Here is a 22,381-nt window from a genome sequence, read left to right on the forward strand (position 1 = left end):
TGATTGTTGAAAACAAATATAAAAGAAAAAACATACTACAAGCAGATGATTGAACAAAATGTTCCCAGAAATATCTCAAAATTCGTCCCTGTTGCAATATTTACAGGACCTTCTCTTAACCTTCTCAGAATGCATCGGAATCACTTACTTAACACACGTTTGTGCAGATGTTTGTGCTCACAACTTGCGTTGTACGGTTTATCAGCTGTTCTGTACTGCAGTAGTAATGTTACGCATTAAATATAATATGCAGCATCAATAATATGTGTCCCTTAGTCAGGGGTCATCTCTTTACTCAATGGTAGAAAAGGGGTTCTTTAAGAAAAAAGGCTTTGCTGCTGTAAGGCTTTTAAAATGTCATCATTTTTAAAGGGGCAGCTGCACTCCTCTAATTTTACACTTAAGGAGCAGTTCATTCATCACAGGGGGGGGGACAGCACAGCCTGGAAGTAAAGCTTTAGAGGGGCTTTATGTAGTTGGAGAAAATAGCTCATGTTGCTGCCATGGTGATGTCATTGGGTTGGACTTGAGTCTTCAGATTTATAATAAAAAAACATGGATTACAAAGTGAGGATGTGGATGTGGAAAGACGCATGTGTTCACCAGGGAGGGGTTGTGTAAGGAATTTGCATTATGGGAAGTGTAGGATGTAGTGTTTTGGAGTTTGACCATTAGGGACTCAACATATCCAACGAGATAAACCGAAGTGACTGTTGTGCAAGATTCAAGGGTATCGAAGGTAGGCGGGTGGAAAAATGACTGGCTCATCACTTTGAAATCACTTTGTATCCATCAGCAGTGAATCAAGATAAGCATGGGGAAATATCTGTAAGAGATAAAAAGAAATTCATGAATTATTTCCATTAGATTTCACAATCACAAACACACATCTGCTTTTAACTGCCTCTGCACAACTTAAATAAGTTATATAAATGTCCCTTTGTGTTTTTCTGGTAGGACTGTAGCTGAGACGAGCAGAATTTAGCAAGGCGATAAGAGAAATAACAGAGAGAGAAAGATAGACAGGAAGGAAAGCTGGAAATAAAGACACGCCTATGAAGGTCATAGGCAGGTCATCGCATATCTAGAACTGATATCTCACATCCTACAAGATATGAAAATATAACAAAATGAATGAAACAAATCAAAAACGGCGTGAGTCTGAAGTTAGAAGTGAATTTTTTGAATGAATTTTCTGCACTACTTCTTCTTCCACCCTTTCTTCTCAGACTATTGCACATGTACTATAGTAGCTGTTATCACATAGCACTGATAGTGCCCAGATAGATACCTAGAGAGTCTCTCAGTTGAACCTTAAACTTTTTTTATTTTCATTATATAACACCACTTATGTCCCTGGGCACCTCCCAGAGGTATCTGTACCTTTACCTGGCCTCAACTGCTCCGTCAGCTCCTCTAATGGTACAGCCTGCCCGTGCTGCTGCTGCCTCTGGGACACAAACACACAGACGAGCCGCACATACTAGCACACACCACAAACACACAGGCAGAAGGAGAACAGTCTGCCAGGCAAGCAAGGCAGACAGACAGACGCACAGTCGGACAGAAGGGAAACGTACACCACCACCATGGGCTGCTGTACCAGAGAGTGCGGGCTGATAGCCGGAGCTGTGTTTGGGGCGGCAGTAGCCATCCTGGGAGGTGTCCTTATCCCACTGGGTAACAGCATCATTGAGAAGACAGTGGAGAAGGTAAGGTGCTCAGTTTCACCCTTGGGCTGGAGCATAAGGAGTGACAGAGGGTGTGTGAATGTGTGCGTCTGTGTGTGTGTGTACATAGGGATCAAGGTGAATCAGGAGAAATGAGAGGCGTGCTTTTTGGACTGCTGCTTTAACTGGTAAACAAGAAGCTGTGCAGGAAGTGTGCCTTGTTGTCATCCATCAAAAGATCAGCATCTGTTATCTTTTTAGGCACTGTGGAGAATAATTGAAACGGTTTGGACATTTTTTTCATAACAGAGCACGCATCGCTTTTATGTATCAGTGGGGTAGCTGGCCTGCTGGCAATCTTGAGGAATGTTAAAAATAGACTGTGTCTGTGTGTTTGCGTGGTTTAGGAAGCTGTCATTGAGAATGGAACGACAGCTTATGACAACTGGGTGGCTGTAGGCGGAACGGTGTACAGGCAGTTCTGGTTATTTGATTTGAAGAACCCCCTGGAGGTTTTGGGGTATGGCGCGATTCCAGTAGTAGTGGAAAAAGGACCTTACACATACAGGTAAAGTTGATTTGTTTACCTCTTGTATATCATTTTTGAAACAAATTTGTCTCTCTTCTAATGAAAGGAAGACCCTCTCTCCTCATGCAGGACAAGATATCTTCCCAAAGAAAACATCACATTTAACCCCAATAACACTGTCTCCTTCCTGCTGCCGTCCGGTGCCATCTTTGAGCCGTCGATGTCAGTAGGACCAGAGGAAGACAAAGTCACCACCCTCAACATGGCTGTGGCTGTAAGTGATTGTCACCCCACTGGGCGGCGACTTCTGTCTTGACTCAGCTCTGCTGTTAATAGTCACTGTACCTCTAAAGCCAAGCCTATGCCAAATCAAGCTGTGCTTCCCTGGGTTGCTTTGGTCTGAAACCATTCATTTTACTGGTTCGCTAGCTTTTTTGGCGGGTGTCCCTTTTTGGACAGGTTGTTTGTGAGTTTTGAATTTACCACAGTGATTTATAGGGCTCAAAAAGACAACCGACATGCAACAGAAATACAGTATGTTTTTGTTCTATCAATCATCTTGCAACCCTTTAACCCCACGGAGGGTCCCTGACCAGCAGATTTGGAAACAGTGCACTACATCATGAAGAGTTATTTCATATTGAGGACCTGTGTTTTATTCTCATAGCACAATGCAAGAAAATACAGTGGGACAATTTTTGCGTTTACTTCAATGACTCTAAGAATGTTTGTAATGAACGGACAAGTAGCGTAGATGTTATCAACAATAGCCGATACAATGGGCTAATTTCTGTGTTTTACTTTTCTGGATTGAGATTGGGAACTATTTATGTAACTGAAGTTGGTTTGAAAAAATCTCTTGGATGCTGATATTGCTTACCTAGAGAGATGTTGTTTTGCAAGAGTCAGTGTTTTTCAAATTTCAAGTACAATACCTGCAAAGATAGCATGACCCACAGCTATGGCCACAGTTATTAGAAGAAGACTAGACAAGTGTTAGCAGGAGGAGAAATCTGGTTAGCGAGAAAGAAGAAGAGCGCTTGCAAACACTAGAGCATTTTGAGCAGTTTAAATTTATAGCAAGTAATTAGCTGCTGTAATGAAAACATGACACATTAACTGGGATGAGCTGTATGGCCGCTTTAAAGGGTACCAGCAACTGAGTCAAGCAAGTCAGCAAGAGTCGCGTCTTTTGGTCAGTTGATGTCTTTCATTGTATTGGTTTACCCTCTTGTGGCTATAAAATAATGAATTAAGGAATAATCTAATATAATTTCTGGCTAACTTTGACAGCAGTATTTCAGTACCCTCAGCGTAACTGTTGTATAAACACCAAGCAAGAACCTTGAAGAAGTTGTAAAATTAGCTACATTACTTAAGTCAGGTAGTAAAAACAGCATGAACCTGAGCAAGAAATGGTACTTGACAAATGTGACGCTGGCACAAAGATGATGCTGTGTTGGAGTCTGGAAATTATTAGCAACAAGGAAATCATAATTTTGCAATGACAGGCTATATTTATGCGAGCACTATCCGTAGCTTTTATGCGTTCTCTTCAGACTTTGATAAGGCTCAACCAATAAGTAAGCAATTCCAGTTTGAGCATTTGTTTGTAATCATAAAAGAGGGTTAATTATTGACTTATCTCAGGCAATGACATCAGTTTTGTGCATGTGTATCACTGTAGAACGATACTGTTGCCTTTTATAATCGACACCATCACCGATGAAGCAATTATAAGCTTGTATTTGATTTTTCTTTTCAGGGAGCTTATTCATTGGTCCCAAAAATTCTTCATGGTGTGGTGGAGAAAATGATAAACTCAAGCAACTCCTCCTTATTCCAACGTCGTACAGTCAAGGAAATCATGTGGGGTTACACAGACCCCATGTTGAGTCAAGTATTGGCTCTATTTCCAAATGTGAGTAAACAGATATCATTACTTACACTTATACATATAATGCATAAAAGAACTAGTAGTAACACAGAAATATATATTTTTTTCTTTCCCTAGTACAACGAGTCATTTGATGGCCCCTACAATGTCTTTAATGGAAAGGATGACATCTCTAAGGTGGGAGTAATTGACAGGTGGCGAGGAGAGAAGTGAGTCTGATTGTAAATAAAGTTTAGGAGATATTCAGCCAGACTCCTAAATCAAATCGTGCAAGTTTGTCTGACAAATTGAATTTTGTTTCACAGGAAATTATCTTTCTGGAATGACCCGTACTGTAACATGATCAATGGGACAGGTGTGGCTCATACGTCAACCCACTTCTGCAGCTCTTAATGCCCACCATCACGTTTCTGACCTGATTCCTTCTTCTCCCCTCTTTCTCAGATGCTTCGTCTTTCCCTCCCTTTGTGGACAAGAAAAAACCCCTCTATTTCTTTTCATCGGACATCTGCAGGTGATGAAACATTTCATTTTGCGGATGCAATTTCATCTGATCTAGTCTGACTAACATTAAGTGGGCCAATAAGTAGGCCAGTAAGTGTAACTGACGGGAGGTTTAACGTCTTAATTTGAGAACTGTAACCAGGCAATTTCTTCAAGGTAACCACTAGAGGTCAGAGCCTTTCCAATACCAACACAGTCGTGTACTGGTATCATTACTGAAAGGTACACAAAGGACAGATGTTGGAAGACTTTTGAACTCATCTCTGTGTTGTTTTGTCTTCAGATCTGTGCCAGCAAGTTTTGTGGAGAACCTAGATCTGCTGGGGATTGAAGTGTACCGCTACTCCCTGCTGCCAGACACATTGGCCGCCCCTACGGTCAACCCAGACAACCAGTGTTACTGCAAAGACCGAGTGGTCACCAAGAATTGCACCATAGCTGGAGTACTAGACATCAGTTCCTGCCAGGGTGGTCAGTTCTTCTATCCATCCAGGATCTTCTACTTCTGTTTTATCATTCTGCATTTTAAGTTGTCTTTGTTTTCTTGCCATCTAAACAGGAAGACCTATCTACATCTCTCTGCCTCACTTCCTTTATGGCAGTCCCTTACTGCATAAGATGGTGATGGGCCTCAATCCCAGCGAGGAGCACCACTTCACCTACCTGGATGTGGAACCTGTAAGACCTTCTAAACTTTTTATCGTTGTGATTTTTTATTTTTTTTTACCTTTAGGTGCAGCAACTCTGATTCTTATTTCTTTTTTTGTGGTATTTTCCCAACAGACAACCGGCTTCACCTTGAGGTTTGCCAAGAGAATTCAAGTGAACATGATGTACGGACCATCAAAGGTCATCACGTAAGTTGTGTTTTACCTTTCGAAAAGGGAAAGTTTGGGGAATTTGCTTTCTTGACAAAACTTCAATGCTAAAATTGAGGCCACTCTCATGTCTGTGTGATAAATGCAGCAAGCTTAGCTTAGCATAAAGACTGAAAGCAGGGGGAAACAACTAGCCTGCCAACCAAAACCTCTAAAAGTCACTAAGTAACACATTATATCTTGTTTTTTTCAGTTTGGTACAGTGAATTTCTTGAATTTTCTGGCTTTATATGACCTGCTAAGCTAACTGCTAGGATAACCTGTTGGTTGTAGTTTCATATATATATATATATATAATATATATATATATATATATAATATATATATATATATATTTTATGTGTACATATTACCCTATTGAGATATACTACCTATTAATTAAACAAAAAAATGGATCTCTCCAGACAGGTAGCTGTTCCCAGTCTTTGTGCTAAGCTAAGCTAACCACCTGTTGGCTGTAGCTTCATATTTAGCATACACATAAGTGGTTAGATGGTTTTCTTATCTAACTTACTGTCACTTGAAAATAGACAGACACAAGCGTTTCAGATAAAATCATGGACTGTGAAAATAGACAGACACAAGCGTTTCAGATAAAATCATGGACTGAGGGGCGGTCGGTAGCGTAGTGGGTTAAGCGGCCGTCCCGTGTGTGGAGGCTACAGTCCTCGCTGCGGCTGGCCCCGGTTCGAATCCCGCATCAGACGGCTAATTTACTGCATGTCACTCCCCCTCTCTCTGCTTTCTGTCTATCTTCAGCTGTACTATCAATAAAGGCAATAAAAAAAAGACTCAATAATCATGGACTGAATGCCAACTAATGAACTCTCTCTCTGCAGGGTGCTTAAGAAAGTCAAGGATTACACCATATTCCCCCTTGTTTGGATGAATGAGGTAAGATAATGGGAACCCTGCAGCGGTGCAGTGTATAGTTTGCTAGCCTGGGATGCATAATAATCAGTGACTCTTTCTCTGTCTCCGTAACCAGACGGCTGCGTTGGATGACGAAACGGCAGACATGTTTAAGAGGGAGCTCTTCTCCCGCGTTGCGATGTTGGAGATGATACAGCAGGCGCTGCTGGGCACCGGTTTGGCCATCTTCGTCCTGTGTTTTGTCTTCTACTGCGTGTTGAAGAGAAGGAACGGAAACCAATCCAAGTTTGTGTGATCCAAGTGTCTGTTGTTGTGTGAGCACCGTGCATCTAAGCTGCTATGGGACATCAAACCTTTTGATATAGACCTGCACTTTTTTGGAATTTCAGTGCTATTTATGTCATACCTCCTTTGATAACAAAGGAGGAGATACTGTGATTTTGTAAAACTCAAAGAGCTGAATTCCTTTGCCAAATATTGTTTTAATTGCAAACACTGTAACATTAGCTCAATCAGGGATGTCTAAAGGGAGGGGAGACTCCTCTGAACTGTCAGGTCATCAATTCACACTGAGGAAAAATGAGAAATCCTGTACAATAAAACGGACATGAATCTAACCTTACACCAATATTCACGTAATTTGCTGAGCTAGTACCTTCAAAAATGAATAAAATCTGAAAAAGAGTTTTTCACTGGGTGTCCTATTCCTAATGTTGGGTTGTTCCAATCTGGTCTACCCCCCTACTCAGTCCAAAATACAGTAGAGACCTGTTGAAACAAACCTCCACATTGTGCACGCTGAAGCAAAGTATTTGGTTTCCTCTTTACCTTGAGTGGCCCATAAATCAAAAAGAGTATTAAAAAAATGGACTGGGGGATGATTACACCGTGGTTATGAGCGGTACTTGGGTTTGTTTGGTGAGAAAGCAGTATTTCTGCCCAGCAGAGAGACCTCTTTTAGATTTTATGGGTTTTAAATGACCCTCTGCAGCCTCCTCGTGTCGTTGATTTTACTGTTCGGTCCAAATCTGACATGTTACACACATATATGCGTTTCATTAAGATTACAACAGACATTACATTTCTTCCTTGACGTGGCGCAGTTTGCAACCTTGAGGGATTGTCCACTGAGATTTAGGACAGACGTTTTTGTCTGAAAAGCTGGACCCTCTTAAGCATCCACGTAATATTAAACCCATAAATTATCCATAACCGTTTGCGGCTGGTTGGACCTGATCCCAGCTGACATCGGGCAAGACGTGGAGTACAGCCTAGACAAGTTGCTAGTTCATCAGAGAGCCAACTTTAGCCAACTTAGAGTCACCAATTAACCTACTAACCAGGTCTTTGGTTAAACCGGAAGCAGACACAAGGAGAACATGCAAACATTACACAGAAAGGTCCCAGTTGACTGGGGGTGCTAACCACTGTGCCGCCAAGTAGTAGTCAACGTTGAATTGCTGTTTTTCCCAGTCTCCGCACTAAGGTAGACTAACCAGCTGTTGGCTTTAGCTTCATATTTATCGTACAGACATGAGTCGTATCAATCTTCTTATTGAAATCTCAGCAAGTAAGCAGATAAGGTTATTTCCCCAAATCACATAGTGATAACAGTGTGAATGTTCCTTTAAAACAATATAACAAGACTTCATACAGTAGCATGACATGGCCCATCGTGGGAGGGGACAGAGGGAAATCATAGTGATAAAAATGTTTGACAATAAAATGCATGATCTTTCTGTAAAACTGAGATTCATCTGAACAGATTTATTCGGGCTATCATGACATTAATAAATAGAAATACACGTTTCATAAACACTGAAATTACACCGAGTGACGTGAAGCTGACATGATGCCGGTCACACAGTTTTATTAAAACGTGGAGCAGATGAGGGAAGAAGTACAGCTAGAAAGTCTTTTTTTTTCTCAAATAAAAATAATCCTGTATGTCTCCGCAATTTGCAGATACAGTCATAGGTGGTGAAATATGCTGAAATTATATACACAATGAAAAAACACGTTTTTTTTTTTTAACAAAACCTGGCACAACATTAAATTAAAAAGGATGAAACAGACAAAAAAAATACTCTGTACACAAACAACAAATAATCTCTATCTACATTAACCATGCTGCTGCTGCAAAAAAACAAGTCTATTCACATAATGTCAAAAGGTCTATCTCACAGATAATTAATGACTTAAAAATATGTCCACTTCCGCTGTAGACGATGTGGAAAACGTGGATCCAAAGAAGGATATTGTCATTGTTTCAGCATCTCCTTGATGTAAACTCCATATTTTTAGGTTTTTACACAAACTAAAATGTGCACATCTGCTAGAGTTTGGTTACTCAAATCTAACCAACCATTAAAGAGATCTCTAAGTTAGTTATGAATATCTACGAACATGCTTCTGTGCTAGAAACAACAGATGTATGACACAGCTGAGTTTAGCATGTACTGTCTGACTAATGGGAATAAATATGAGGAGAGATCATGGAAGATATTTGCAACAGCTCACACAGACTTATTCTACTCAGTATTTTATTACTATTTCTGTTTGTTTGGCCTTTGAACTAACACGTTTGTAACTTACAGCGCTGGAATCTAACACTTTTTTAATAGGGAAATCTTACCATCTGCGCTTTGTATGAGTTATTATAGACAGCATGTGAGGCTGTCAACCCGTGACGAGAAAAGTGTTTTTCACTGAACAGAGACATTTTTGTTAGTTTAAAGTAAACATATAAATGTGAGTAGAATCTACTAAGACACTAGTATAACACTTTGAGAGGGCACCCGTTGTCAAACATGCATCTGTCTCCCTTTTGTCTCCTCGATTTTTAATATCATGATTTCAAATGACCTTTTTTTTGTGTGTGTGCTAAAATCCAACCGTTACCCCCTCTAATATCTAACGTACGATAAGATCATAGCTGCGTTTATCATAAGCAATATCAGACTCAGACCGCTGTTTTTTGTTTCGTGGGCACTCATAACAGGGCCACTTCAGTTTGTGATGAACGGCTGGTGGGTGCCTGTGAGTGTGCGTTAGTGTATGTCACAGCCATCTGGTCACAGTGCCTCATGCAAGAAATAGAGATACTGCCGAATAAACAACTCCCCGCACCCACCTCCTCGTTTTACTGAGCGTCCATGGTGCAGCTCTGCAGTTTGAGATGAGAGTTGGAAAATGTGGATCTGGGTATAGAAACAGAGGAAGGCGTGGATGTGTCAGTCTCTGCCTCCTGTGTCAGACCTCAGGGACGTGATTGCGACGGTTGCGGCTCTTCCTCCGGTCCAGCAGGGGCTTCAGTTTGGCCAGGTCCCCCCTTAGAGGTCCGGGCGGTTGTGGTTGCTGCTGCCTCTGCTGGAGGTTTTGGAGCGCCTTCCTTTCTTTGCAGTACTGTTGTACTGCCAGGCTCTCTGCTGGACTGAACGCTGCCAATAGGACTTTAGGGTGCAACGAGCTGGCCCACGCCCACGGCGACTGCTGTTTGTCTGTCAGCACGCTCACCATGGCCTCGCTCAGCACTCGCAGGCGGATCTTGGCGACGGTGCGTTTGAAGCCGTTCTCGGTGGTCAGGCAGTAGTAAAGGCCCTGGTCGGACAGCTGGACGGAGCGGATGAGGAGGCCGTGCTCCGTGGAGAGGACACGGTCGCTCAGCTTCACCTGTGATTGGCACAATCAGGTTGTGTCATAACCCCAAACATATGGTGTGCAGAGATATTTGGTAGATCTAAATCTACCTGTCTATCGACAAAGGAAAACTTTAGTATTTAATAAAATTTAGACCTTTTCTGTCATTTTAACAACTATTTTTGATCCTCAAACACCAAATGAGGGAATATCTTGTGGAAGAATGGTGCTGACGCAGATTTTTTCTTCAATCTGTCACATGCAGAATCATGTTACACCACCGATTATCTTTGGTTTCACAATTAACCCATTATGACCTACTGTAGAACAAGTCCATCAGAGCGTATCTTTACATTTTTACATGCTGTAGTGCCATTTTTTGTAGCATTTTAATATGCTATACATCAATACAACCCAAATTATAATAATATGTATGAACTTGTGTCCATACTAATGAAACAAAGTGCTAAAAAGTGCAATAAACCACAAAAAATAAATTGTGGGTCGTTGGTTGCAATTATACCGGCATTTAAAAATAGATATGCAAATGAGATTCATAAAAGGTTAAGACTGTACTGCAATGACTCAAGAAGAAGGCTATTTTTCATGAAAGGACTGCTCATAATCTCAGAAACATTGGAGAGGGTTTGTAATCTGTTTGCCAAAATGCTTGAAAAAAGGCCAGATGGACTATTTTATTACTCTGGTAATTTGTTTTCTCTTATCTTGACTAGAAATACATTTTCTAAAGATGTCTTTGCTTCAAAACACCTAAAATAGCTGAAAGAAGTTGTCTAAGAAGGGTCGCCATAGTAAAATTGTTAAAAGAGGTTAAAATGGGAGTCAAAGTCATGTCAATAAACTGATACCTGCAGCCTAAATGCAACATTTTTTATTCCCTTCGCACTGACCGCTTTAAAAATCAGCCAGGCCGTTTGGAAAAGACTCCTCTGATTACACACCATAAAACTAAAGTGATTTATTTTCAGGCCAACTTGTATTCTCGTGAGGAAACGGCTATAAAACGGTCATTACTGTGAGTCTTTACTCCACAGAGGCGAGAGCTAAATCCATGAAAGATGTGTCTTTATCAAGCAGGGGCTCTCTTGGCCAGCTTTATTTAAACTTTAAACAGCCTTTGGAAAGGTTGAGAATGTTTGCAAGATGTTCCCTGCTGTGAATCCAGTCATTAGTCAAGGTCTATATCATGTTTGAACTGTTCATGGGGATGCTGGCAATAAATCTCACTGTGCCATTCCTAATGTGATAGAAGTCCTTATCAAGAGTGTGAGCTCATTTGATCACAGCGGAGTGTGATGTCGACTTTTGACCTCCCTAAAAATGTCAGACTGACCTCTTTCCTCCTGTCATTGTCCCTCTGAATAAGCCAGCGGATAGAGGCCTGTGGAGCCTTCGGAAGACACTCCAGGAAGGTGGTGTTGTTTTTCACGCCATACTGCGTCATCTCCACTGCGTTTCTATAGGCTGCACACACACACACACACACACACACACACACACACACACACACACACACAGAGAGTCGATCACATCACAGACGTCATTTGCTGACGGACACGAACCCCACAGATGGACGCAAATCTGTCTCAAGTCCCAGCAGTGAGACAGCAATGTTGACACAAAGCTTAGTCTGACACCTGCAGCATAAACCGAACTCCAACCAGACTTCATCATTTTCTACAAAGACAAACAAAACAACCTCCACTGCGTCGGACTGACTCGGTTTCGTCTCATTTACCGTGGTGTGTTTTTTTTTTTTTTTGCAGCTAAATGGTCCATCACTCAGCTGGATGTATGACAGGGTTCTGAATAATTAGTGGTAATGAACATATGGTTGATTCCCCAAGCTCATGTTCATTTAGAGACGTAAACTGTTCACGGAAATTAAACTCTCTGGGGAGCAAATCCTCCTCCTTTCATTAGACTGCACCCTGCCAGTCGACTGTGTGAATTTTCATGATGCTGTGCAGCGCCCGGACTCACAGGATGAACACAAACAACCTCTGGACAGGCATATGCCATAGCTACAGCTATGGCATAAACAACTATGAGCTCAATCTGTTGATGACAGTTTTGGCATCAAATGTGGAACTATTTTTACATTTAATGTGTCAGTGAAATGACATTAAATGTCCCTTTAGAAATCCATATCTTAGGTGAATATTTAAAGGAACAGTGTGTAGGAGTGGCATCTAGCGGCCTCATGCTCTTTTGTAGCATGAAGGAGAAACTACAATAAACATATTAGTCAACAGTAGCCTATTACATACACATCCTGCTGAAGCATAGCAATATTAGCATTTATTTGAAGTTGTGTTTCTGGTCACCTGACGTATGTAAATTGTTTTGATTTGCAGATTTCAAGCTTTGTAGCTACTATGTGCTTCTCTTTTTGCTTGCTAGTATACAGTGGGGTTTTCTTGCTGAAATCAGCTGCCTGCTGTTGTGTGGTTGCTGACAGGGTCATTTGTAAGCCCTAAAATCTAAACTATTGGCTAAAAAGGAGCAAAGCTACAGGGACTTTTGTTTCCCCTAGCTTTCAATGGGGTTTTTTTTGTTGAAAACAACTGCCTGCTGTTGTGGGGTTTATGACGGAGTTTGTGGGCCATGAAATCGAAACAATTAGCTAAAAGAGGCTAAGCTGCAAAGGAAATGATAAGTTGTCCCTATGAGCGACACATTTCACACTCTGCACAGTCATTTGTTATTATAAAACTATTGATATTGCAGCTTTAATCACCTTTTAAGTTGAATCCCCTGCACTGAGTGAGTGGATTCCCATGCATAACGTCCTGCCGTCTGCTTCTCCTAAAATAAAAGACAAAAAAAAAAGCAGTGTGAGTATAAATAAAAACTGTGGAAGAGAGCGGCCAGCGCCAAAACAATATGAGGAAAATCTGACTGTTATTCTACTCAGCGGTGCACAGTCACATATAACAGCTTGAGGAAAAGAGCATGTAAACAGCTGACACATTTCAGACACTTTTCAGACACGTTTTCCAGCAGGAAAAAAGGCGCCGCACTTTTTGTTCTGCGACCAAGCTAAACTTGACCTGCGTCTGACTGGAATGTCAAGAGACAGGCAGCTGGGTCCTTAAAGAGTCCAGAGAGAGAGAGAGTTGTATCGGTTCAGAGGCGAGGTGTCAAACTCATACCTCTTTGTCTGTGTTATGTCTAGACGGAGGGAGGGAACCAACAAAAGCAGAATCATTGAGGTGGCTTTCATTTGAAGGATTTCATGTGATCTTTTTGGGCCTCACAAGTTGTGAGCGGCTCTTTTATATTCATGATTGACATATTGTTGTACGCTCAGTAGGACTGGGCCTGGTGCAGTGATTTCGTATTTGTTTTATAACTGATGAGTACGACTTTTGGAAGCAGATTTTCACGGCAAATTGGGCAAAAGTGAAGAGAAATCCTGCATGTTAATCAAAAATCTACCCAATGTTTATTTAACATTTGTGAATAGCTCCCTCCATGACCAGGCGGTCTAATCAACACCTGTCAGTACTTATTAATACTGATTTTTTTTGTTCTGCGGCCTTAAAGCTTGTTTTTTCTACACCGCTGAGAGAAGAATCCTTGGTGGACACTAAATACTTTATTGCCTGAAATTTTTAAGATACTCAACACTGACACATAACCGCAGTTATGAGCCTTCAAACTGTGAACCTTTGTGTACCTTTTGCCGGTGGGATAGAAGCGGGAGCAGCTGAGTCCGTCCCACGCGCAGTAGGGGTCTCTGGCGAGGCAGCAGTCGGCGCAAGCCGAGCCGTAAGCGTGACAACGGTGCAGGGAGACCTGAGAGACCCCGAACTCGGAGCTGACGTACAGCTGTTGCTGCAAAGTAAACAGTTCAAATGTCAGCTGCCCTGTTTGTCTTAATAAGTGGCCGGCTGACAGGAAAATGAGGCAGAGCGCAGAAACAATTATGGCTTATTATTTCCTTTCCTTTGGGAGACTTAATACGCGCAGGGGATTTTTGTTTCATGCATTACATAGTAGCCACGCACAGTGAATAACATGTTAAAACAATACAAGTGCACTTAATATGTGAGCGCGCAAAGTTAGACAGACACTTACTTTTTTGGAGGATATTCTCAGGTTTGTAACAGGAGCTTGATTCTGAAAAGAAGCACATACAAGAACCAAATTCAGAGCGTGTAGCCATTATTCACAGTCATTTTTAAAACATTTTAGAGGAATAGTTGGGAACATTTGGATGAAATATGCTAATTCACTTGATGAGAGTTTGATGATTAGTTAAAGGTTGTTATTCCTTGCCGCCGTCGCTGAGTGCTTGCTCATGGTGGCAATTGTTAAGTCTGTGTAAATAATATTGTCATTGGTCTGAACAAAATCAGCCTTTCAACACCTTATACTCAAAAATTAACGTTATTTCTTATTTGTACAAGCCAACCAGAAAACAAAGTGCAAAAACAACAAGTTGTGGTTTTATCAGTGGGTTATGTAAGTTAGGCTAACTGGTTGCCAATGATAGTTTCATATCCGTCGTACAGATATGACGCTGGTATCGACTCCTTCTCTTCTAACTCTTAACAAGAAAGCAACGATTTCCCAAAATGTTCCTTTGAAAACGTCTCTTTTATTGTAGAAAACAGCTCATTAGAGTGTTCTTTAACGACCAAAGTAACCATAGCAGAAATCGTAGCCATCACACATCAGCTTCTCGCCAGATGTCTTTAACTGTCTAGAACAAATATAGTCCGTCTCTTGAGAATAAATCTGCTTGGAGATCAAAAGGAGCCACGGCCTTTACGTCTGATCACAGGTTGATCACACTTATAGCGATAAGATGAAACAGCATGTGCGAAGGTTCACACGGAGCAACAACCAGACTCTTGCAGTATGTAAGTATGTTTCCCATCACATGCTGCACTACAACACCGCAGAACATCCATCTCCCGAATGCCACCCTTCTTTTGTCTGTCTGCCCCCTGGCCTTTGTGTGGTGGCCAAGCTCGCCCTCCTCCTTCCTGCCTTTGATTTTTGGAGAGTAAAAAAGGGATGAAAGTAAAAGTGGAATAATAAAAAAAAGAGAGAGGGGAGAAAAACAGACAGCTGACCTTAAACACTTCCAGCTCCTCCAGGATCAGATCTTCGTGCAGGGAATGGTTACTTGGAAGCACAATCACCTTCTGAACCGTACCTTTGTCTGGGAGCAGAAAGCAGACACGTCATGAGTTGTAACCAAACACACACGTTTCAAAAACCATAAATATGGCTATGCCCAAAAAATAAAAAAAAAACTCCAAGCCTGTTTTTCTTTGCCCATGTTTGCTTTTGAATTAAGCATGATGGCTTTAGCCTGTTTCCATGACAAAAATCAACTGTGGCAGGAGTGGGAATGGAAGCTCTTAAGCCTGCGAAAGGGAGGACGAGGGCCATGAAAAGGGCAAAATGCAACACTATCATCATCAATACGGCTGTTTTGTCCTGGGAGTTGGGAGAGCATCAGAGCAGGAAGAAGGAGTTACAGTAACGGCTCCTGGAAATGCCTGATAAGAGAGCGTCTCCCTCATTATTCATACAAAGCAGCATTTTTTATTTTTTATTTTTTTTTGCAGGCCCCACATATGGTGAGACAGCACTGGGCTTTCCTTCGAGAAAAAACTAGGCAGAGTGGAGGAGAGGCTGACTGATAAACACAAGCAGCTGCGAGACAGAGCTCAGCGGCTTGCTGAAAGAAAACATGTGCACAAGTGGACATGAATGCATGCATAATTATTTACGCAGACATGCATATTATTCCATTTAGCCGACATGTTATATGCACAGAAGCAACAGACGTAGGTAAATGAAAACAAATATGGCAAAGACAAGGGAGCTGATCTCGACACACCTCCATGATCTTTCACCTGATTGAGTAAAATTAAAGGTCAAAGTCCTGTCTTACGATGTCTGGCCACCCTGTCTGATCTAATTATGGCATCAATGATGATGATAACGATAATTCGCCACGTGCTGTGTCATGCTCGCTCTGTTTTTTAAATTTGCCAACGCAACCACACACACACTAACCCTCTGTTATCTGTTTACATGATAAAGAGCTCTTGCAACAGGAACCCACTCGACAATCATTTACTTAGGAAACACCTCAATGACGACTCATAAGACAAGAGGGAGAGTGTTATTGCTATTTTAAATTGACCTGCTCGGTTACAGGGTTCATGTGACCGTAACTGCTCCATAACAGCCGATTGTAGCTTTTAATTCACAACTTTGTTGTATACCCGATCCTGCTCGGTCAATTATGGCATCCTTTGATCGGTTATTTCTGTAGCAGACTCTTGCAATGGATGCAGCTCTAATCTTCAACTCTGGGAGGATACAACAAAGTCAATTTTAAATCAATATTTGTGTCAAATTATTGATTTCTTTAGTAAGTAGCTGCTATAGTGAGCAGGTCATTGTGGTGAAAATAAACCCCTTCAGGGTGATTGAAGACCCCTTCACCAGTCACCTGGCTATTGATGCTGACATTCTTCAACTATAAAATGTTCAGCTTAGTATACAATTCTATTTTAAAGGCATCCTTATCCAAAAAATGTGTATTTATGTACAAATATAAATATTAGCTGATCTATCATTGTCAGATTCTTTACTGTTACAGCCTCATCAAATTAAATTAATATTTAACTTGTTGCTGGCTCAATGACATAACATATAAAGGACGTCACACAAAATGTTTCAGGGTGTGCAAAAGAAAAGACTCTTTATTAATAAATTGCCACTAGGGAAGAGAAGAAAAACATTTAACCCATAAAGTAATGAACCAAAAAAAGATGGAGACCCCGGCCAAACGAAACAAAAGAGAGGGAAACACAGGGCCAGCCACGCTGTGGGCCGTCGTACCCTGCACTTCCCCAACTAACTAAGGAAAAACAGGCCTACCCTAACACAAAACGAAAAACTCCAACTCAAACTAAAATAACAAACTAAAATAGGAAAACTCTGCCATCACAGACAGAGTAAAATAAAAGGGTTAACTCAGCTCAAAAGAAAGAAAAGCAGGAGTGTGGCCTCCCTCCTCCTGTTTAACCCCTCCCTGATTACTAAATTGACTTCCACCTGTGGAGGAAGAAACAACGAGGGAGAACAGCAGCCCCAAAAAGAAAAACACTCCCCCTACATGGCCACACATAACATTTATACTTTTAAGTATTAATATCAGTATCAGCCTCAAAAATCAGTTGGGCTCCAATGGTAATGCAGGCTGTGAGCTCAGTAAGGAGGAATAAATTATCATTTTTTTCCTGAGTAACTAAGAAATCAGATTCTACGTTTTAAAAAATTAAAATGATTTTGATGTTAAAGGAATGACAATGCATCAATCATTCAGCTTTTAAAGTGAGATTTAAATCAAACCCCTTTAATAAATAAGAGACAACTAACCAAACTACTCATAGTGCAGGAGGATATACATAAAACTTGAATATACAAAACACAATATAGCTGTTGTTGTGGCTGTGTTTGTTTGAATCTCTACATTCGTACCTGTGCCCAGGAAGAGCACCTGGTAGTTGCCATCTGCAGCCATGACCTGGTCCACTGCCACTGATGTGTATTTGTAGTCAGCGTTGGTCCGGACCACTAGAGGTCTCCTTCCCACTGGGTAGATGGGGTTGAACATGACTGGATGGTTCCGTACGAAGGTCACCACGTCATCCGGGAACTCTTTTGTTGTCTGGATGTCTGGTGTGAATGCTCCACCGGGACACTGGGGAAAGAAAAAGTGGAAATGAGTGTATTGTGTATTAAGTAACGTCATTCTCATGCTCTCATCTGAATGATAACAATGTTACACACCACAATCCGACACAATTACTGTAAGTCATTGAATTGTACTGAAAGTCCCATCTATTCCAATAGACAGTACACATATTTATGTGGGATATAGGTGGGAGTAGAGATGGCAGTTATTATGACAATAGACAAGAATATGTTCAGTATGTATGGTAATGATCTGAATGTATGAAGGTTAAATATGGAGTACCACAGGGGTCGATACTGGGGCCTTTGTTCATTTGTTTTATACAAAAATTCATCAGCTTTGAACTTCTTTTTGGTTGTCTTATAGTTTATATATAGGCAATAGTGTCAATTTATTTTAAAAAATCAAAATATATTTTAAAGGAGCAGTGTGTAAAATTTAATAGCCTCTCCTTCCTAGCATGTAGAAGAAACTATGGGAGCTGGAAAATGTACAAAACTCTCTATCTAGAGTCACTTTTTATTTAGTCTGTTCTGAGCTACTGTAGAAACATGATGGCCCACATTACCTCCATGGAAGAGGACCGACAGCTCATTCTGAGCTAACAAAACGTAAATATTCTTATTTTCAGGTAATTATACACTCATGAAAACCTATTTCTGACATATTCTGTAAAATAGAGCCCTCTATATCTTACACACTGGACCTTTAAAATGTAAAAATAAAAAAATGTTTCTACTGTATATACAGTTAATGTGAAGGGAGATTAGACAGATATGATTCAATTTATAAATATGTATCAAAAAGGAACACTTGGACAATATGAACTTAATTATGAATAAAATATTATCATCATATTATATGATATATAAAATCACTGATGTTAAGTATTGCCTGGTTTGAGATGTGTAAGGAGGTGAGATTAAGATGTATATTTTATATGAACATAACAGAAATGAACTCACAGTTCCCGGCCTTGGATAAGGGATGCGTCCTTGGAAGGCCACCCACTGAAAGTTGGGACCCTCTCTGTGAGCGAAGGGCCCGTTGAAGACGGTGAGGATGTCGGCCATGTTGTACACACACACTGCTGATCCTTTAAACACGGAGCTGGAGGAAATGAGATGCATACTTTAATGAAACACACCCAGTTAAGATATTCTGCACTTGTGTTTTTTAAGGTTGTGCCAGTCATGCAGTCTGGGTGCAACCGCTGTCAGAGGGGACAGAGCTTGCTTATTTCCCGCCCTCATTGATCTGATGTGGTTTGGCTTCGTTATTTTAAAATCACACTGCTTAGCACATAAAAGAGGCTTTGTTGAAAAGGAGAACAGAAGCATATTGTGTGAAGTGGACAGGGAGGGAGAAACTCAGTGTGGAGATAGGAATAATATTGAGCTAAGAGACCTCACTGTTTGTCTTGGCTGTGTTCTCTGAGCCGGGATACACTGCTGTAGCCTTTTCTAAGATCCTGAGGTAACAAGTGGATTGAGGGTCTGTGTCAGTGTCACCCTGGGTTAACCAGAAGAACCCAATTAGAGATCAGAACAGACAGATCAAGTGACCATTTCCTTAAACCCTCAAATTTGCAATGCAACCCTGCTGACTGTGACCTTCAGCAGGAGTTTATGTAGTGTGGTTTCCATAAATTACCACAGAGGTTAGTTTCTTACGTCGAAATTCGTGATGTTTAAATGATGTTCAGCAGCATTTTTAGTCACCATTTTGCCTTGTGTTTACTTTTTAAAAATATATATATAATTCATTATATTTGTTATATTACATCATGTGTTGGTGTCCAAAAAAAAAACATGTTTATCCGAAGTTGTTGATTTTGAATTTTTGAGAAATACTAAAGGATAAAGTGTTCCGTTTTCTCATTTGCAGCTAAATAAACCATTAAAATAAGCCCTCGAGTACATAATATCAAAAAGGTTAAAAGACGCTTTTTAGCTCATGAAAAGTTTACGTTTTGAGACATATAATAGTATTTAATGTAATGTGAAAATCAAAACAGTTAGTAGGGACAAAGGCTGTAATGCAGAGGGATATTGGGCACAATAAAAACGCCATAAAAGACTATCAGACAGGGCACTGAGTTAGCACCATCCACCGGTCAAATGATGGTAAAATATGTAAGTGGTTGGTAGATTTGCTTAACCTAGTAACTTTTTACACCCTGTACCACTTCAGAAAATACTCTACTCTCCAAGTTCCACCATGATGACAGACGTTAAAATCCAGTCGACCCTATTCAGCTACAGACAGTTGACCCAGGCGGCAGGTTTATTATAAAAATATTGTTTATTGTTGAGTGTTCCTGAGCTACTTGGGTGGAAAAGGTGGTATTTCTGATCTGCACTTCTTTTCCTGTTGCAGCAACAATTGCAGAGTTTTTTTTTTAACTTTTAATTTAACTCCATGTACTATCTCTATGTCACATTTTAGCTCATAACTAATCTAATGTATCTGCATGAACGTGATATTGGCAAACAAAAGTATTACAGGAAATGCCAAAAATATTTTTAATTACATTCCTGTGATCTCATAGTTGTATCATAGTTTCTTCTTTCAAATTGTTGTAGTAAATTGTTTAATTTGCAAATAAACTTAATGAACTAATGAAATGATTGTTACAATCTGATTTGTTCAGAATAGATAAAGTGTATCTTCTCAGAACTTTATTGACCTTCCACACGTATCACAGTGACCACAGTTAACCTGATGTGTAGAAATAGGAATACTCAGAGAAATGTGTCTGAAAATGAAACTATTCCAACTTTAACAGTAAATATATTTTATAGATCCCCCCCACGTATCGCTGAAGGAGGCTTGTGTACCACCAGTCGTACCGGTGTACCAGCCTTTTGGGAAGTGGACATAAAACCTAATCGCACCCTGCTCTCAAATAAAGGCAAAAACATAAATTAGAAGGACATAAATAGAGACGTTGTGAGGAGGCTTTTAAAAGGTGCTGGATCAGATGTCATTTCAGTTTTATTTAACGCTCTACCCTCTCTGTCTTTCTCTTTCTCCCATCTATATTTGGCCAAAAGGAACCACTTTAGTAAATGTTTCGACACAGCGTGCATATACATACTGCTTATCTGTCTGTATTCATTAAATCATTCCTCATTTGCGTCACAAGATACAGTGAAGATAGAAAAACTCAGTATATTTTCCCAATTTTCTCTGAAACCGGACCGACAGGAATCAGATTTCATCTAAAAAATGCAATAATGAAACCCTCTCTGCACTCAAAATTCCTGCTGTGTGTACTATTACTCCATTTATGTGGAAGACATCCAACAATACATATCATGTAATACATATTCTGTGTCAATGTGTACTATAAATAATACACTGCTGCTCGCCATCATAGGGAAAGAACATCAAAACGAAAGCCATATGGTGAAGCCACCAGGAAGCTGTAATTGATAGCTCGGCCCTCTGACTAAGCTGTTCTGCGACATGACACATGACGTCTCTATGTATCAGGCTCTTTGACAAGCACATCCCGCTGATATCCAGTCAGTGATTAACATAACCGCTGAGGCCTGCAGGAATGTTACAGTTGGCTTCACCTCGGCGACGTCTTACCTTGTGGATGTGAAGACGCCAAACACCAACAGGCCCTTGGGCTGATCGGTCTCCAGCAAAAACATACTTTCTGAAAGAGAAAACACATATGTGCACACGCGGAATACCTTTAACAAATTCCCTATATCCCAGATCACCTCATCCTGCAGGTGAGTCTGCCAAAAAGTGATGAACGCATGAATTAATAACTGCACATGTCGACAGATGGACTGGTCCAATGATTAAATAGAAAAACAGGTCCGAGACGCCGTGGGCTGATGCTTATAATTTTCAAAGCTGAGGTTAAGAAGGACTGGAATAATATGCTCACATATGAACGCAAGGTAACCAGAAACAACAGAAGAGTTGTTATGGAAATTGATAAAGGCCTGCAACTAATCCAGACCAAACAAAGGAAGTTCCCTGGATTTGTTTATGGAGAAAGCAATCATTGGAAACCTTGGAACAAAAATAGCGAGCGCCCAAAGAATTATGATCACTGGATCTCCGGCTGCGTATTTTCTAAAACACAAAGTTTGTTTAAAACTTCTTTCTTGAGGCATGGAAATAAAACAGACACATGAAAGGAAATACATAACATGTACGAATAACCTTCATTTCACCTACCCAGTTCGTCAAAGTGAGTTTCCGTGCCATCTTCCTCCAGAACCGAACACACCATCCTGGCTTTGAGGAAAGTGGTCCACTTGTTCACCAGACTGCGTTGTCCTCCGATGTCATTCTGCAGACAAAAGCCACACGTAGCAACTCGAAAACCACAAAACACACACTGCTTATTTATTACCGCATTTGGGCACACTAAATAAAACTCACTGGACACACTCTTGCCACCATGGTGTGGATATTTTTAGTGTTTCCACTGTTATCTGTCAGCCTCTCGCGGAAGAAAAAGTAGAGTTTGGAGTCGTTGGGGTCGGTTCCGTCCGGTATCAGGTGGGCGTCAATGAAGATTGGCTCTGAATGAAATAAAAAAGACAGAGACTTTGTGAAATGAAAGTAATGTTAATAAAATATAAACATTAAAAAACCAGAGGA

General features: G+C 40.7%; 2 protein-coding genes across 3 annotated transcripts in view; one reads left to right on the forward strand and one right to left on the reverse strand.

The window, feature by feature from the left end:
• Positions 1-1,332: 1,332 nt before the first annotated feature.
• On the forward strand, positions 1,333-8,367 carry cd36 (CD36 molecule (CD36 blood group)). The gene is made up of 12 exons (XM_019278462.2): positions 1,333-1,712; positions 2,078-2,238; positions 2,329-2,473; positions 3,965-4,120; positions 4,214-4,305; positions 4,402-4,451; positions 4,541-4,610; positions 4,884-5,071; positions 5,160-5,278; positions 5,384-5,457; positions 6,318-6,372; positions 6,467-8,367. Exons 1-12 carry the CDS (start codon positions 1,590-1,592, stop codon positions 6,644-6,646), a joined length of 1,413 nt encoding a protein of 470 aa, XP_019134007.2. The 5' UTR covers positions 1,333-1,589; the 3' UTR covers positions 6,647-8,367.
• The window catches only part of sema3c (sema domain, immunoglobulin domain (Ig), short basic domain, secreted, (semaphorin) 3C), a 73,632-nt gene continuing 59,354 nt past the window's right edge, over positions 8,104-22,381 (reverse strand). For both annotated transcript variants that reach the window (XM_027272206.1, XM_010738904.3), the window contains exons 8-18: positions 22,160-22,302; positions 21,953-22,067; positions 21,347-21,416; positions 18,712-18,856; positions 17,530-17,752; positions 15,099-15,187; positions 14,095-14,136; positions 13,694-13,851; positions 12,752-12,819; positions 11,345-11,475; positions 8,104-10,023 (exon numbers count right to left, since the gene is read on the reverse strand). In XM_027272206.1, the coding sequence (XP_027128007.1) occupies positions 9,604-10,023; positions 11,345-11,475; positions 12,752-12,819; positions 13,694-13,851; positions 14,095-14,136; positions 15,099-15,187; positions 17,530-17,752; positions 18,712-18,856; positions 21,347-21,416; positions 21,953-22,067; positions 22,160-22,302 (1,604 nt within the window). In that variant the 3' untranslated portion in view covers positions 8,104-9,603. The remainder of the gene's footprint in view (positions 10,024-11,344; positions 11,476-12,751; positions 12,820-13,693; positions 13,852-14,094; positions 14,137-15,098; positions 15,188-17,529; positions 17,753-18,711; positions 18,857-21,346; positions 21,417-21,952; positions 22,068-22,159; positions 22,303-22,381) is intronic.

The sequence above is a fragment of the Larimichthys crocea genome, chromosome XX (assembly GCF_000972845.2).
Source record: "Larimichthys crocea isolate SSNF chromosome XX, L_crocea_2.0, whole genome shotgun sequence".
Classification (NCBI taxonomy): domain Eukaryota; kingdom Metazoa; phylum Chordata; class Actinopteri; family Sciaenidae; genus Larimichthys; species Larimichthys crocea.

What these genes read in the sequence shown, in the direction of transcription:
- cd36 (XM_019278462.2), top strand. Translation starts at nt 1,590, where the DNA reads ATGGGCTGCTGTACCAGAGAGTGCGGGCTGATAGCCGGAGCTGTGTTT. An exon ending in GACAGGTGGCGAGGAGAGAA is followed by an intron (nt 4,306 to 4,401) that starts GTGAGTCTGATT and finishes TTTGTTTCACAG; the next exon opens with GAAATTATCTTTCTGGAATG. An exon ending in GGACCATCAAAGGTCATCAC is followed by an intron (nt 5,458 to 6,317) that starts GTAAGTTGTGTT and finishes CTCTCTCTGCAG; the next exon opens with GGTGCTTAAGAAAGTCAAGG.